At 38.3% G+C, this 16,324-nt stretch overlaps 1 protein-coding gene across 3 annotated transcripts in view; it reads left to right on the top strand.

Annotated features, from left to right (window-relative positions):
* The window catches only part of st3gal4 (ST3 beta-galactoside alpha-2,3-sialyltransferase 4), a 157,519-nt gene that overhangs the window by 102,293 nt on the left and 38,902 nt on the right, over positions 1–16,324 (top strand). For all 3 annotated transcript variants that reach the window (XM_039764071.1, XM_039764072.1, XM_039764073.1), the window contains 2 exons: positions 8,783–8,864; positions 14,558–14,638. In XM_039764071.1, the coding sequence (XP_039620005.1) occupies positions 8,783–8,864; positions 14,558–14,638 (163 nt within the window). The remainder of the gene's footprint in view (positions 1–8,782; positions 8,865–14,557; positions 14,639–16,324) is intronic.

The following is a 16,324-nucleotide window of genomic DNA, read 5'->3' as shown; positions in this document are numbered from 1 at the left end:
CTGAAGAAGGTCCTGTCACCCATAGAGTGCAGGTTAGTGTGAGGCACAACAAGATTGCCAGAATCAGAGGATCTTAGTGGGCAAACTGGAGCATCGTAATGGGGAAGGTCAGTGATGTAGTTCAGTGCAAGGCCATATAAAGCTCTGTAGGTTATTAATAGTATTTTATATTCAATTCTGTAAGACACAGGTAGCCAGTGGAGGCAAAGCAAGATGGGTGTCATGTGCTTGCTGTTGTTGGTTTGAGTGAGGACTCTTGCAGCAGAGTTTTGAATCAACTGAAGCTGTGATAGAAGATTAGAAGCAGCACCTGCCAGTAGGAAGTTACAATAATCAACGCAGGGTGTGATAAAAGCATAGATAAGAAGTAGGTGTCTACAGTTACCAATGCTGGACAACATCAAACAATATTAAAGCCCATGGAAAAAAGAAAAAAAAAATCTTGTCCAACTTTTGTTGCATAAACCTGATGTCAGTTATTCTGTTGTATGTTCAAAACATAATAGTACTTCTGGAATAAACAGTCCAAATCATAAACTGGAAACTATAAAGTATTACAGGAAAGACTTTTTGAATTGAAGACCTGCATCTCCCCACATTTGTTGGTCAAGAGTCCTGTCTGCAATTCAAAAAGTCTTTATCATGATGTTTCATTTTCCTGTTTATGATTTTTTTCCTCTTTATTCTGTAAAATTTTAGCAAAAAAAAAAGCAAGTGTTTTGCACGTTTTAAGCATACAACATAATTAACTGACATATGGATTATGCGACAGGAGTAACATGAGTTTTTTTTTTTTTGTTCACGGATGTCTTTCACATTATTTGCTGCTATTTAACATTTGGTTACTTTTGCGTCCTGTTCTATCTTAAACTCTATGTCCTTTCTCCATGATATTAACATGAGATTGGCACCATTACATGCTACATGGGGTAAGTAACATAAATTTTGAATGCAGTATTCCTTTAACTGTATTTGGAAAGCTAATTTGTTGAAGAGATCTGTGTAGACCATCTTGATGATTCCACAACATACTTAGAAAGAAGATCAGTTAATTCTTTTATGGCAGTTAACAAGTGTATGTTAGTTACTATAAATATGAAAATGTAGTGCATTGGTATGATACCCCTTTCATACTAAGGGACTCGGTTTAACAAGTTAGCAGAATCTTGATAATGTAACAGTATTTTATACAAAACTGATCAATTTTTGTAATTCCTAAAAAAAGCGGTCATGAGGTTTCAAACCAGGATTTACTAAAAGTGGCCAGGTTACTTGAAAGCAGACTTTCACAAATAACAGGAATTTGCTGACTTTGAGAAGTGTAAGCAAAAGATTTTGACATATTTTGTTTCTTTTTTCACATTCAATTGTTTGACCTGAGACTACAGAGTTTCTTATATATACAAGGCTGCCATTTAGTCCAGTTTGAGAAGCTGAAATCATCAAATATTTTAATAATAATAATAATAATTCTTTGCATTTATATAGCGCTTTTCTCACTACTCAAAGTGCTCAGCAATTACAGGTTAAGGGCCTTGCTGAAGGGCCCGACAGAGCAGAGTCCCTTTTGGCATTTACGGGATTTGAACCGGCAACCTTCCGATTGCCAGTGCAGCTCTCTAGCCTTGAGGCCTGAAGAAGGGGCCTGAGTTGCCTCGAAAGCTTGCATATTGTAATCTTTTTAGTTAGCCAATGAAAGTTGTCATTTTGCTTAACTTTTCACAACATTCATAATGGCTAACACGGTACAACATCCTAGTGCTGCCCCAGGAAACAAAGTTGTGTATTTGATTTTAGTAATTTTCATTTGTCAAAAGACTTGCTTGCGCCGCTGTGCGCAAGTGTACTCTGTCAGGGACAGGCATCCCCAGGTTGTGTACTCATTCTTTATGACCCCACAGTTGATTGAAGGGATTCAAGAAAATGAATACTAGACCATTACACCAAGTGAATCACATCAAATCTGAATGGCAAGCCGAAGTGCCTTAGTCACACTTTGAAGAAGAAAAATCCTTGTCACTAAAAATAAATAAATAAATAAATAAAGAAAATCTTTTTAATTAGCCAATAAAATGTGTCATTTTGCTTGTCTTTGCACCACATTCATAATGGCTAACATGGTATAACACCCTTGCATATATGTGATATTTTATTAAAAGAGGTTTTTGAATGCACAAGCCTGACTGTTGTGGGACAATGTGACAGTTTTGTATGCTTGCCTTACTCAACTTTATACTACCCAGTTGGTTTCTTTATATATTTTGCATAGTCTTCCAAGCAGATGGCCCCCTTCTTATCAGGTTCTCAGACACATCCCATGCATACTTGATCTCAAGGTTATTCTCCTTCTGCTTCTCCTCCTCTTATCTGTTTGGTTTCTGCTGTTGCTTTCCTGCCTGCCTGTCCCTTTTTGTCTGAACAATAAGACAGCAGGGAGCTGATATGAAAGTTGCTATTGTTTTGGCAGTGGGAATATGTGGAGAACATGGGGAGCTTAGCTTAAATCTTTGCCTAGGTCTCCTGTGTTATACAGTATGTGCCCCAAAACCCCTGGCATAGAAAAACAGTTTTCATAACAGTAAAATGTGTTGCAGTATTAAGCTCATCTGACATGAAAGGATCTAAAAAATGACATTAAATTAACCACAAATCATCTGTCTATTCACTTCTTGAAGCTTTTTAGGATGGTAGTTGTGTGAAAATGCACTAGGAGTTAGCATGTTTAGCCCCTAGGCTACATTTAAAAAGCTAGTCACTGAATTCATCACATTATCTTAAAATATGCTGAGAAAGAAGGGGTGGTGTGTAAAATATTACAGAACATAAAGTATTTGTTGTGGGTCTGCCAGACTAATTGAACTAGTTTTATTATAAATGTCATTTTCTGCTTAGCCACAGTTTCTTGGGGATTTAGTGGGAATGATTTTGCCACCAAAGAGAATAGACATGCAGATTAGGTTGATTGGCGACACTAAATTGGCGGTAGCATGCATTTGTGTGTGTTCACCCTGTGTTGCACTGGCACCCCTTCCAAGTACTTTTCCTGCCTTGTGCCCAATACTTGGCGAGATAGGATTGCCGGAATAGGATCATAGCTTCCCCACGACCCTGATGTGGATACGCAGATTTGGAAGATTGATTGGTGGATGGGTAGATGGATGGTAAAGTGGCCTCTCACTCAACAAATGTGATTATATTTCAGCTGGCACCAAACAATTGGTGGGGGAAGAGAAATCGGTATGCGTCATCATTAAAGAAAATGTAAAGAACAACAATTGGAGAGAAAAGTGTGTAGGGCAGTTTGGAAAAATGGATCCAAAAGACTAGACCAGACTCTGGTAGTAATGTCAAGATGCTTGTGTGACTACCCTGAAGGTTTTGAGCTGAGGTGCTGCGTGAGCAATAAAGAAGGCTCACCGTTTCAAAAAGGGGTTCAGTTTGATATTCATTGTGGTTGAATGCTTGTTAAGATTCACTCGAGAATATGTCTCTCTGTGTCATTAAAGTGACTGCATCATTACATATAATATCATTTATATACACAAATTCCATAAAAAAGGTACCAGTGGTTATTTATTTGACAATAAATTATGATATTATTCCTTCTTTTTTCCCACTTAGCCTCTAAATATTGATGATATGGTAATTGTGTCAGTTATGCTATGTATTCTATGCAGACAGTACTCAGCTAAGCCCTTTAATCAGTGCCATTAACAGGATTTACAATTGCAGTACTGCAGATAAATTAATATCTTACTGTCATGACCTATCATCTTGAAAATCCAAACCACAGACAATGAGAACAGTGCATCAGCTAAGATGATCAAATGAAGGGATCGGGAAAGAGGAAGAACATCATCTGCAAAGTGCTCTTGGGATGACGGCATCTTGCTAGTCAACATCCACGTCTGCATCACCAAAGTTAATAAAATAAGAAATCAATCTTTTATTTTACCTTTTGGCCCCTCATTTCTTGAAGTGAATTTTACTAGTTAGTATTACAATATGATATGGCCATTTAACAACAAGCAAGAAGAAAACAAAAACCCCCAGTTAACAGGATTACAGGAGAATATGAAGCCTGGGGTGGGTCACGCTATGCTGTAATAGACAGCATTATACAGTATTTCTGATGACCAAGGCCAACAGGGGCATTCTACATCATTGTACCTACCTGCAGGACAGTGTAAAAAGTACATTTAATCTTTCTGTGAAATTTCAGTGTTGTGTCCAGATACAGAGTATAATGTTCTTGTGGTACCTCTAATGGCCGCTCGTACTCTGCTTGCCTTTTGCATAAATGCAAAGTATAAAGCACTTCTTATGGATAACGCCAATAATTAATTCACTCATTTTGCAACGAAGTGGCAGGGCACAGTGTGTGAACGGAGAGTATACCATACGTGTGTTCTGCGTAATAAGCAGGATGTAATTGATGCGCATTACACATAATGGCAGGCCTGGTTAGATAGACAGACAGACAAATAGATAGATATTTTATTAATCCCAAGGGGAAATTCACATACTCCAGCAGCAGCATACTGATAAAGAACAATATTAAATTAAAGAGTGATAAAAATGCAGGTATAACAGACAATAACTTTGTATAATGTTAACGTTTACCACCCCCATTGTGGAATATGTTTCACTTATCAATAATGGCAGGGTAATACTATAGTATGGAGTAACACATTTATCATAATGATCCCATGGAAGCAATGTTTGTAACATGGCTGTGTTATACAAAGTTGTATTTACCTAAGAAGAAGGTGTAACTTTATCATGTTATGCATAATAGTACAGTTTGAGAGGAAGAGAATAATTAGCCAAACCAAATATTTAACACATAGTGTAAACAATGAGAATTCTTAAAAAAGGTTAGGAAAAACAAAGAATGGTGTTGTTTTAATTAAGAAAAATAATAGAGTAACATACAACATGAAAAATTACAACTCCAATGATGTTAAGAATAATTGTATACATGCTTAAGTGAAAAATAAATCAGACTGGTGGATATATAGAGTAGGAAAAAAGGCAGATAAAGACCAACAAAGCTGACCGACAATAACTGTATATATTGTACTTAGTTCTGTATTTATATTTTTGAAGTTCTCTAGATGTGACAGTATTTCATTTTTTTTTTTTACTTTGTTTAATTATTTACGTTTGTTTCTCAGTGTATAATTGTATTTCATTTTTTCATATATTGTTGTGTTGTCATTATTTTTCATGCTATCATAATTTTGTATATATAATTTTGGTTACTTTTTTGGGACTTTTTCTGCCTTTGTTTTTTTGCCACTCTTTTTTGTACAAGTGTGACTTATTTGTCATCTAGGCATGTATACTTCTTTATGTGACTGGTTTGTGATTTTTTTCTTTATGTTTTATGCTATTGTACAGTTAGGTCCATAAATATTTGGACAGAGACAACTTTTTTCTAATTTTGGTTCTCTACTTTACCACAATGAATGTTAAATGAAACAACTCAGATGCAGTTGAATTGCAGACTTTCAGCTTTAATTCAGTGGGTTGAACAAAACGATTGCATAAAAATGTGAGGCAACTAAAGCATTTTTTTAACACAATCCATTTATTTCAGGGGGTCAAAAGTAATTGGACAAATTAAATAACTGGAAATAAAATGTTCATTTTATGAAGTTGTTCATGATGCTTTTCTGGCGACCAAATGGAAACGGCTGCACGTTGACACCGCTTTGTTCTGTTCTGACGTCTTTGTCCCCTCTTCTTCCTCCCTCCTTCCATACTATATCACTCCTCAGATGAGGCATATTTATTCTAAAATTCTACCGGGGGGTTTTGCAAGATGTGATTGTTAGATTTTCCGATTGGCTGGCTGTCAATATGTTGTCTGTTTTCCCAAACAATAAAACTTTTTTATGTTCTCTCTTCTTTTCCCAGGCTTTAAAATAATCAGATGTCCATCCTTTCTCAGGTTATAAAGTAATTGATAGCCTGAGCCACCAGTGTGTCTTCCTTTTTTGTTGGAACAGCTGTTTTAAAAGTGAGGTATAGCTGGGAAGAAAACATGCTTTGATTTATCCTGAATGTAATTCATTTGTTGTCTTGTCTTGAACAAAATATAATGGAAATATGAACCAAAATGCTCAGATTTTGTACCCCACAACAGTCCTGTTAGGAGTACATTACAGTAATCTAGTCAGCTAAAAACAATAGTGTGACTTAATTTTTCAGCATATTGGAAAATTATAAAAGGTCTATCTTTTGCTATACAGGTAGTCCCCAGGTTACGGACATCCGACCTATGACTTACAAACAAAGCCACAGCTGGGCCGCATGCGCCTCAGTAACTGCCGCTCCGTCATCTTCGGCCTGGGGATGCTGCAAGCGGTGGCTGGAGGGGGGCGATTTCGCTGCTGGCGCAGTGTAGTGTACCTCGGGCGGCTCCCGGTGACAAGCGGTGACCCGTGCGTTGTCCATAGTCACCAGGTCCACAGCTATTGCTTGTGTGCAGAACGATGGTTCGCTGCCCGCCCACTACACTGCCGCAGCCGCTGCCCGCCCACTACACTGCCGCAGCTACTGCTCCAGCTGGACGCAGGCTGCATGGAGCGGAGGGGGCCATTTCACTGCCCGCCCAGCACACACGGCTGGTAATGCTGCAAGTGCTGACCCGGTTTTGGCTGAACGGAGGCCATTGAGGGTGAACGGGGCTGCCGGGGTAGCATTGGACGATTCACTACCCACCTTTGGCCACACTGTGTTCATTCTCAGTGGGCGGACGCTGCAGGCACTATACTGTAGTGGAGGTGACTGTGTGGTGTGCGAGTGATGAACTCCCCCTCACCGCCTCAAGTCATTCTCAATAGCCAGCCTGCTTGTTCTGTTATGCACATAGCAAGAAGTTGTCTCTTGTCAGTACATCAGACGTGTTGACGACAGGTGCCTTCCTGCTGTGATAGCGTGTACAGTGCTGTGCAGAAGAGCTCATCTTAACCTTTTGTCTTCACCCTTCAACAATGTCTCTGAAACACAAATCTGATGCAAGTGCTGGTGATAGAGTAAAGAAGAGAAAAACATCACCATTGAAAATAAAGTAGAAATAATAAAAAGGTCAGAGAGAGGTGAAACTCCATCATTCATTGCCAGAGCACTTGGTTACAGTCGGTCAACTATAGCATTTATTAAAATAATATACCTGTTCTGACTTACATACCAATTCAACTTAAATACAAACCTACAGTCCCTATCTCGTACGTAACCCAGGGACTGCCTGTATTCCTTAAGTGAAAAAATGTAGTCCTCAATATCTGGTTAATATGTCATTTAAAGTTTAGGTCAGAGTCAATGATTACCCCCTAAATTCTTTACCTCCACCTTGACTTTTCTAATGCCCTTGCCTTAATCATGTTTGCCAATCACTAAGATTAAAACATACTTTTCAAACTAATCAAATATGTACAAAATGTTCACCCACAATACACATGACATAAAAAATAAAAATTCTTGTTATAATTACAAGCCACCATTCTAATGAAATATTCATATTTATCAAGGCAACATGCTTAACAAGTTTAAACGTAAAATCAACACATTCAATTCTTAAACTAACAAGCTTATTGTTTACTAAGCAGTGAAGGCAATTTTTTCTTTATCTGTTCTTTTTCTAAGTAAAAATGTGCAATGATGTACTAAACAGAAACTCACTCAGTTTTCACACTCAGACAAGGAGTATTCATTTTAATTGCAGACACAACTCCATTGTCTTACATTCTGCCATTTCTCTCCATGCACGGGATGACTCCTCAGATTCCCATTTCTCAGTTTATTACCCCACTTTCGTCAATGTAAAAGCCAATATTTCTGCTTGCATGGACTCCTCAACTCTCACCGTTGGCTCTCTGTTTATAGGAAGTTCAGCATCAAAATTGTGATTCAATAACTATTGTAATACCTTGTGTAAAGGAGTACTACAACTAAATTACAATAAAGCTTAGAAAAGCAGATTCCGAAGAAATGGCCTTTTTTGAATGTTATATTACTGTTCACCAGTTGAGTCGTTTGAGGTGCATGGCAATCAATTTGTGCATCACTTCTATCTATCTATCTATCTATCTATCTATCTATCTATCTATCTATCTATCTATCTATCTATCTATCTATCTATCTAATAAATGGTCTACAGTTCCTCTGAGAAACCAATGTTTCACAGCAAGTATAGTGTAAGGGGAGTGAGCCTTTTGGTTTGCTGGTCTTAACATTTTTCTCTGTCTATCTGCTAGCTGGAAGTCAATGCATCTAGTACAATGACATGCTGTACTAAAAAAAAATGTTTCGGACTGTATTATTTACAATACCAATCATATATGCAGAGCCATACGTATGCTTTCCTGGTAAAAAGAAATGTAAGGCATTTAGGTGGTGTTCTGTTATTTTACTTATTGTAAATAAGTGTTTAGTTTAATTCAAGTTCAACTTCTAAATAGTTATCAACTACCCTGTGTGACCCAGGCTTATAAGTGTGATGCCTGATAGCATAATTTAAGTTCTGTTATAAGATCTTTTTTATGTATTTCACCAGCTAAAAGCAGAACATGTGGATCTTAAGGGGAAGTCTTTAGCAGAACAGGGGCACGACGAGCTACCTCATTTTTTTCAACTTTTTTTGCTTGTCATTAGTGTTCCATCTGTCCTTTCTAATACTGCCACACAAAGGTGAATTATGTTAAACCCATTTCTATCAAAGGGAATTGTAATAATAAAAATACATGAGAATAAACTTTGTTTTCCTTCCTTACAGAACTTGTGTGGTGTTCACTGCTTGTCCTGCCGATACTGATGTTACTTGTCGGCTTTTACAATCAGGATAAATTCTTAATGAGGTATTTTATTATTTTTTTTTATTGATATAAAGTAGGTACTTAAATAATGTGATATTCTACATTATTCAGAGCTGAGTGGTAAGTGAAATATTTTGGTGGAGCTGTACCCTCAATGAAAGAGCTGAGCCTGTGTGGACCGGTTATTAGATACTGGGCTTGCATGTACTAGAATTCACAGGCATTCGCCGGAAATAATAGAGATTCACTCAGTTTTATTTTGATTCTTTGGTAATCTGGTATTATCTGTAACATATTGACATGAAGAGTCTGGGTCAGAGATACAGAGTGACATATCTGCGTGCAAAGAAACATTTTGTTCTGAGCTTGTATTCTGAATTCTCTGAAACTATTATGAAAGCACAAAGCAGCTCAATAGCATTAGCTTAAAGACCACAGCTTAAAGAGGGTATCCTTTTGTATCATTGTTTGTAGAAGAAATGTCTAACTTTATTTTATTTGTACAGATTCAGTCTTCAGGTTTTTGAACATAATATAAACTGCTCAAAAAAGTTAAAGGAACACTTTGAAAACACATCAGATCTCAATGGGAAAAATAAATACTCCTGGATATCTATACTGATATAGACTGGGTAATGTGTTAGGAACGAAAGGATGCCACATCGTTTAATGGAAATGAAAATGATCAACCTACAGAGCCCTGAATTCAAAGACGCCCCAAAAATCAGAGTGAAAAAATTATGTGGCAGGCTAGTCCATTTTGCCAAAATTTAATTGCAGCAACTCAAAATTGTACGCAGCACTTTGTATGGCCCCTGTGTTCTTGTATACATGCCTGACAACATCGGTGCATGCTTCTAATGAGATGACAGATGGTGTTGTGGTGGATCTCCTCCCAGATCTGGACCAGGGCATCACTGAGCTCCTGGACAGTCTGAGGTGCAACCTGGTGGCATTGGATGGACCAAAACATAATGTCCCAGAGGTGTTCTATTGGATTTAGGTCAGGAAAGTGTGGTGGCCAGTCAATGGTATCAATTCCTTCATCCTCCAGGAACTGCCTGCATACTCTTACCACATGAGGCCAGGAATTGTCGTGCACCAGGAGCCACTGTACCAGCATAGGGTCTGACAATGGGTCCAAGGATTTCATCCTGATACCTAATGGCAGCCAAGGTGCCTTTGTCAAGCCTGTAGCGGTCTGTGTGACCCTTCATGGATATGCCTCCCCAGACAATCATTAACCCACCACCAAACTGCTCATGCTGAATGATGTTACAGGCAGCATAATGTTTTCATTGACTTTATGCTATACTCTGATTAAACAGTGTTCCTTTAATTCTTTTGAGCAGTATATTTATTGAAGCTGTGGCTCTCATGCCAGACCTGAATTTAAACATCCACCCATCCATTATCCAACCTGCTGTATCCTAACTAGAGGGTCATGGGGGTCTGCTGGAGCCAATCCCAGCCAACACAGAGCATAATGCAGGAAGCAAACCCTGGGCAGGGCACCAGCCCATCGCAGGGCACACACACACACACACACCCACACACTAGGGACAATTTAGAATCACCAATGCACCTAACCTGCATGTCTTTGGACTGTGGGAGGAAACCAGAGTACTTGGAGGAAACCCACACAGACATGGGGAGAACATGCAAACTCAATGCAGGGAGGACCCGGGAAGTGCTACTCACTGCGCCACCGTGCCGCCCCGAATTTAAACATTGTTATAAATAAACATTCACGTTTATCTGTACACTATGAGCAGGCTTTTCTGCATCCAGAGATAATGGTACCCCTAATTGCTCTGATGATGATGAGATATATAAGAAATCAGACAGAATAAAGGCAACTGTCCCCCCTTCATAGGTCCTGTCTGGTCTTGTAAAATTACAGAGGGCAGATTTTTTATTGACATTTGGACATGTCTTTGATAAAACATAGCCATCATTATTTGGAAGGGAAATGGATCTGTTAGATTTGCTGTTTAAGGGTTTGCTTTTTATATGTTTAGCTGTTTATTTTCAGTATCACCTCCCATTGGTCGTTTTCAGGATTTCAGAGGGCCAGACAGAAAATATTACTGAACAAGGCTTCCAACCTTTAGAGGACATAGGCACACTCACTCACTCACCTTTCTTACACTGAGGCATTTTAGAGTTCACAGTTAATCCAATCTGCAGCTCGTTGAGAGATTTTACATGCACTTTAATGACCCAGTTATTCACAGAATCCCGGTTTCAATAAATTCTATGTATACTTTTATTCCAATTAGAGGATTATGTAGTCTGCTCGTGTCTTCAGTGGAAGTGTCCACAAACATAAATTTCCTGAGGCGAGTTGCTAAAATTGGCAGCTCAATCTTGGGAGCAGTGTTGGGGGTAACATGTTGTGTTACATACTCTGATTACCTTTTAAAGTAATGAGTAGCCTAATGTAACACATATATTAATGAAGTAAAAATACTTTTATACCAGTGGTAATGAATATAAGGCTAGAGGCAAATGAACTGGTGCTCTGTTCCTTTGCAAGGTTCAAATTCACAGCAAAGCGGAAAACAGTATGTTGTATACAATCAGGTAACAAAAAAACCCAACAATTTATTTCTTGCATTGCCCAAAATCACATATGTAATACCTCAGTGGACTTTTAACAGGCTCTGTCTTGTTTATAAAGTGTCAGTTTGGTTTTAATTCAGCTATTTGCTGCATATATGTTGAAGTAGTGTGATTGGGTGATTCAGTAACTGTAAATGTTCATAACTTGAATCTTTGCTGGCTCAGGTCGGGATGTGCAAAGTCAATGGCTGTTATTTACTTCACAACACGACGGCCCAATGTATTAATAAAGCACTAAAAAGTGTTATCATTTTTCCATGTTTTTCTCATCAGTTTCATGAAGGTTCAGTTATGGGCTTAGAATTTATTAACAAATGCTGGCCAGTAAAATGTGCAGTTTTTCATAAAAAAAGAAAAAGTAACACAAAAGTAATGCAGTATTTGCTGCATTTTACAATAAGTACATATAAGTCAGTCATCGTCCAACCCGCTATATCCTAACTACAGGGTCACAGGGGTCTGCTGGAGCCAATCCCAGCCAGCATAGGGCGCAAGGCAGGAAGCCCGGGCAGGGTGCCAGCCCACCGCAGGGCACACACCCACACACTAAGCACACGCTAGGGACAATTTTGGATCGCCAGTGCACCTAACCTGCATGTCTTTGGACTGTGGGAGGAAACCGGAGCACCTGGAGGAGACCCATGCAGACAGGGAGAGAACATGCAAACTCCATGCAGGGAGGACCCGGGAAGTGAACCCAGGTCTCCTTACAGTGAGGCAGCAGCGCTACCACTGTGCCTCCCCAATAAAGACATTTCAGATAATTTACTGAAATAATAAGGAGAAAGAAAATTTTAAAACGATAATTAATAACAAACAAAAAGAAAGAGTAATAATCCCAAAAAGGGAAATCAAAGAAATGAAAAAATACCTAGGTTACTGCTTAATTTAATTTATCAATAACCCAAAAGTAAGATCCAAAGACCAAAATCAAAAAACTGAAAACCCAGAAATCCAAAATGAAAAGTCTCCAAAGAGGCACCAAACATACAAAGTTTCAAAGTGGCAAGAATGAATTGAAATAGTCTTGCAAATCTTTAGCACAAAGCAAGGGCTAAAGGACATTGCCCGAGAGGGCTGATTCTAATAATGGCTCCACTCAGCAAAATCAAAAAAATAATAATTATAAAGGATCTGAAAGAAGTGAGAGAAAATGAAAAATAAAAGGAAGTAAAACACTGCTGCTGCTGTGACAGACACTTGGGAGAATGTGCAGGTTCACACAGGCATTGGCTTAGTGTAAGATTATCATTCAGAATGCTGGGCTCGTAAGGGACCAGGGCCAACTACATGACCATGTCACCCTAGTCTTTATTTTGGAGAAAACAATTTGAAACATGACAGAATACTGCATTTTCCTTTAAAAACCTCCTTGTTAATATTGGTAGTAGACATTTTCTGTCTTCTTTTACATCTCAGAATGTGAGTGGCTTGCATATAGGTAGTATTTTTACAGATAAATGGCCATAACTAATTCTCTAGTAATAGTAATTTATAGGCCCCACCTCCTACTATTTAACGACTTGTAATTTAATTTAATAGTAACTCTAAAGTGGTGTGTCCTATGATAGATGTCTGTCTAAGACTAACTAATACTTTATTCAGTAGCTAACTGTAAAGGTTTTACATTTACTGTTCAGATTGTACAGGAAATACTGTACATAAACCATATTTGAAAACTGAAATATATTGACAAAAAATGAAAATTGGAATGTTAAAAAGGTACATTTTTAAAAGTCAGCTATATAATATAGAGAATGCTCAGAACAAATGAAAATTGGACACTTTACACAATCACTTTTAACTTTAGTGTAATATGCAGAATTTTGCATTCATCATACATTTTTGGGAAATGTTATGACAGAGAATTTTCATTTTTAAGATACAAACTGGAGGTGTTCCCATAACTGTGCTCAACTATAGTGCCTTCCATTTTTGTCATCTGTATTGCAGATGTAAATAAAAACGAATCAACTGGTGTTATCTTGTGGGACTCAGAAAGCCTTGCACTTGTCTGGGCACCAACAAGCAGAATGCAGGAATATTTGGCAAAGTTTTTGTTTATTTAGAACAATAAAAACAAATGACGTAGCTTGAATAAAAGTCTGTTTAAGAGACAAGATTAAAACAGCCTGTTAGGCTACAAAAAAAAAAAAGGTGTTAAATATCCCCAATCAACCTATCATGCATGTTTTAGGATTGAAGGAGAGTTTTTTCAACCCTTAAATAATATTTACTCTGTATTTAGATGCTAGCAATATATGTGTTGTCAGGGATGCCAGAGACGACGACCCGGCTGGGACGCCTTGAGGGACCGGAAGAGGATGTGCGCCCATCTTGAATCACGTGGGGGCCGCCACCCTTGTTGCTTTGGGTGCCACGGGTTGAGGGCATGGAAGCCCAACCCTATAGGGGCCCGTGGTCACTGCCAGGGAGTACCCCAATACCTTGGGAACCCTGGACCTCAGTACTTTCGCCACACCAGGAAGTGCCGGGGGGAAGAGGAGCAGGGACACCCGGAGTGCTTCCGGGGATGCAGCCGGCACTTCCGCCACACGGGGGTGTGATCGTGGAAGATTGTCAGAACCCACCTGGAGCACATCCGGGTGATGATAAAAGGGGCCGCCTCCCTTCATTCGAGGCTGGAGTCGGGTGGAAGAAGGACTAAGCAGGAGAAGCAAGTGTGGAGGCGGCCCGAAGAAAGGCATTGTGTGTGGCCAGGACTTTGGGGGTTTGTGTGTGCACTTTAATAACTTGTAAATAGTGTTGTAAATAAACGTGTGGTGGTGAAAAACAACATGTCTGCCTGTCTGTGCCCGGGTTACGTTCACAGTGTAAAGAAAGCATTGGGCTTAACCTGACATCTTGGTGTATTTTTTTAAAAGTAGCAGCCAGATAGTATCATGTTACAGTTACAGTATACTAGCACCATGACACTAATTATACAGAAATCTGTTGCCAGGCCTTGTTAAGTTCTTCACAGTGCTCTTGGTGCCATCTGTCCACTTTTGTGTTTGTCTTACCATGGGGAACACTTGGAACTTGCATAGTAATATATAAAATTACAGAATGTGAGTAATACAGCCTGTTGCTTGCTCATTTTTTGACAGAAACAGTAACCGAATCACAACATTGAAACCAGCGTGTGAAGCAAATTATTCTACAAAGAAGTGGAATGCACATAATTCCAAGTAAGTCCACATGATATTCACTTTTTGCTCAGATGCAAATATTTTTAGATAACAGAATGTAATTTGATGGTAAGCACTATATCAGTGACTAAATTATGAGCAGAAAATTTTGAATACCCAAAGCATCAATTAAGTAAGTATTAGAAGGCAATTGACTCTCTTTCAAAAACATTTATAATTTGTTACATATGCATGGTTTTTTGAAATGAACCATATTACATTTTTCCCATTGTCACAATTTTCATGCTTTTACACATTTTACTAAGCTCCTGAAATGCACACAGTTAGTTTGTGTTTAAAACTGAAGTACACACATCATTCTAGAACTAATACTGTAACTTATATTATGATGGAATTACAGAATCAAAGAAGCTGTCTGTTTAGGAAACCTTTACTGAAAAATGTGTTTTTAGTACAGCCAGAAGTGATCCTAACCTCAGATCAGGATGGAGGGTCAAAACAATGTCAGAAAAACAGATGCATTTGAAGTACAGACTAACAACATTTGTCGTCTCCTGTATGTGGCAACATTTGGTCCACTTAAAGCAGGGGTTGCCAACTCTGGTCCTGGTGGACCACAGTGGCAGCAGGTTTTCATTCTAACCCTTTTCTTAGTTAGTGACCTGTTTTTGCTGCTAATTAACTTCTTTTAAATTAATTTTAATTGACTTTCTTTAGTAAGATTTACTCCCGTGAATTTCTTCATAGTTTCTCTGAATTGCTTCATTTCTTTCCTTAAATGGCACCCAAACAAAAATTAAATTTTTAAGTGAGTGAGCCAACAGAAGACCAACTAAGTCAGGGCCTGAAACTCCAACCAGTTGCTTAATTATGTACAGAGTCTTATCGTTGATTAAACCCATTCTTTAATTCCATGGCTGGTTGCTGCTGTCATTGTGCAATAAGCATACCTTTCTGAAACTGTTCATTTTCTCTTTTCTGAGAGCACTGGTAAAATGTTTGGGGACCTGAGCAGATCAACATTCCTTCACTCATCCTTCACCTTTCTTTATTTTCAGATATTGTTTGATGGTCACAGTTTGCTGAGCATGTTTTGGCTCATTTTGTAACCCATTATTGTTTGGCTGCTAATTAAGGAAAAAGAAACAATTAAGGGGTCTGAGTCTCCAAGAGCAAGTCAATTAAAATTAATTCAAAAGAAGTTAATTGGAATGAAGTTGCATTATACCAACTTTGTGTATATGCTTCAAATTATGCAGACACTTCTTTTGGAAGTAGCCCCTGACCTTAAGTCTCAGCACCTTGAATATATTAAATTTTTTTGTATTTAGAACATCCTGCTTTAAGTAAATGTACTTGCCTATAATTTATATACTATCAGCTATATGCTAAAGATGCTTTTGTATATTCATATCTATAAAAGATTTGTCTGAACAAAGAATTTTTAGCATATCTGTGACTACAGTGCAAGACTAACACCTTAAGTGATGGCTTCTGAGACAATGTAGAAAAAACACATTTCTTTTATACTTGGTGTAGTCCCGTGATCCCTTGTATACAACTGACAAACAAAACTAAGAATCAAGGGGAATCTGGGAACAAGAATATTTCTCTTATCAAAGCCCAGCTCCAGTGTCTTATTTAAGTCAAATGCTGGATGAGACATGTTAATGTTAACAGTCATGGTGTATGTTTTACACCAATATCATGCTCTTCAAAGCATTC

Source organism: Polypterus senegalus, chromosome 9 (genome assembly GCF_016835505.1).
Source record: "Polypterus senegalus isolate Bchr_013 chromosome 9, ASM1683550v1, whole genome shotgun sequence".
Taxonomy (NCBI): Eukaryota; Metazoa; Chordata; class Cladistia; order Polypteriformes; family Polypteridae; genus Polypterus; species Polypterus senegalus.
The sequence above is the reverse complement of the archived record's forward strand: the minus strand, read 5'-3'. Positions and strand labels throughout refer to the sequence as shown.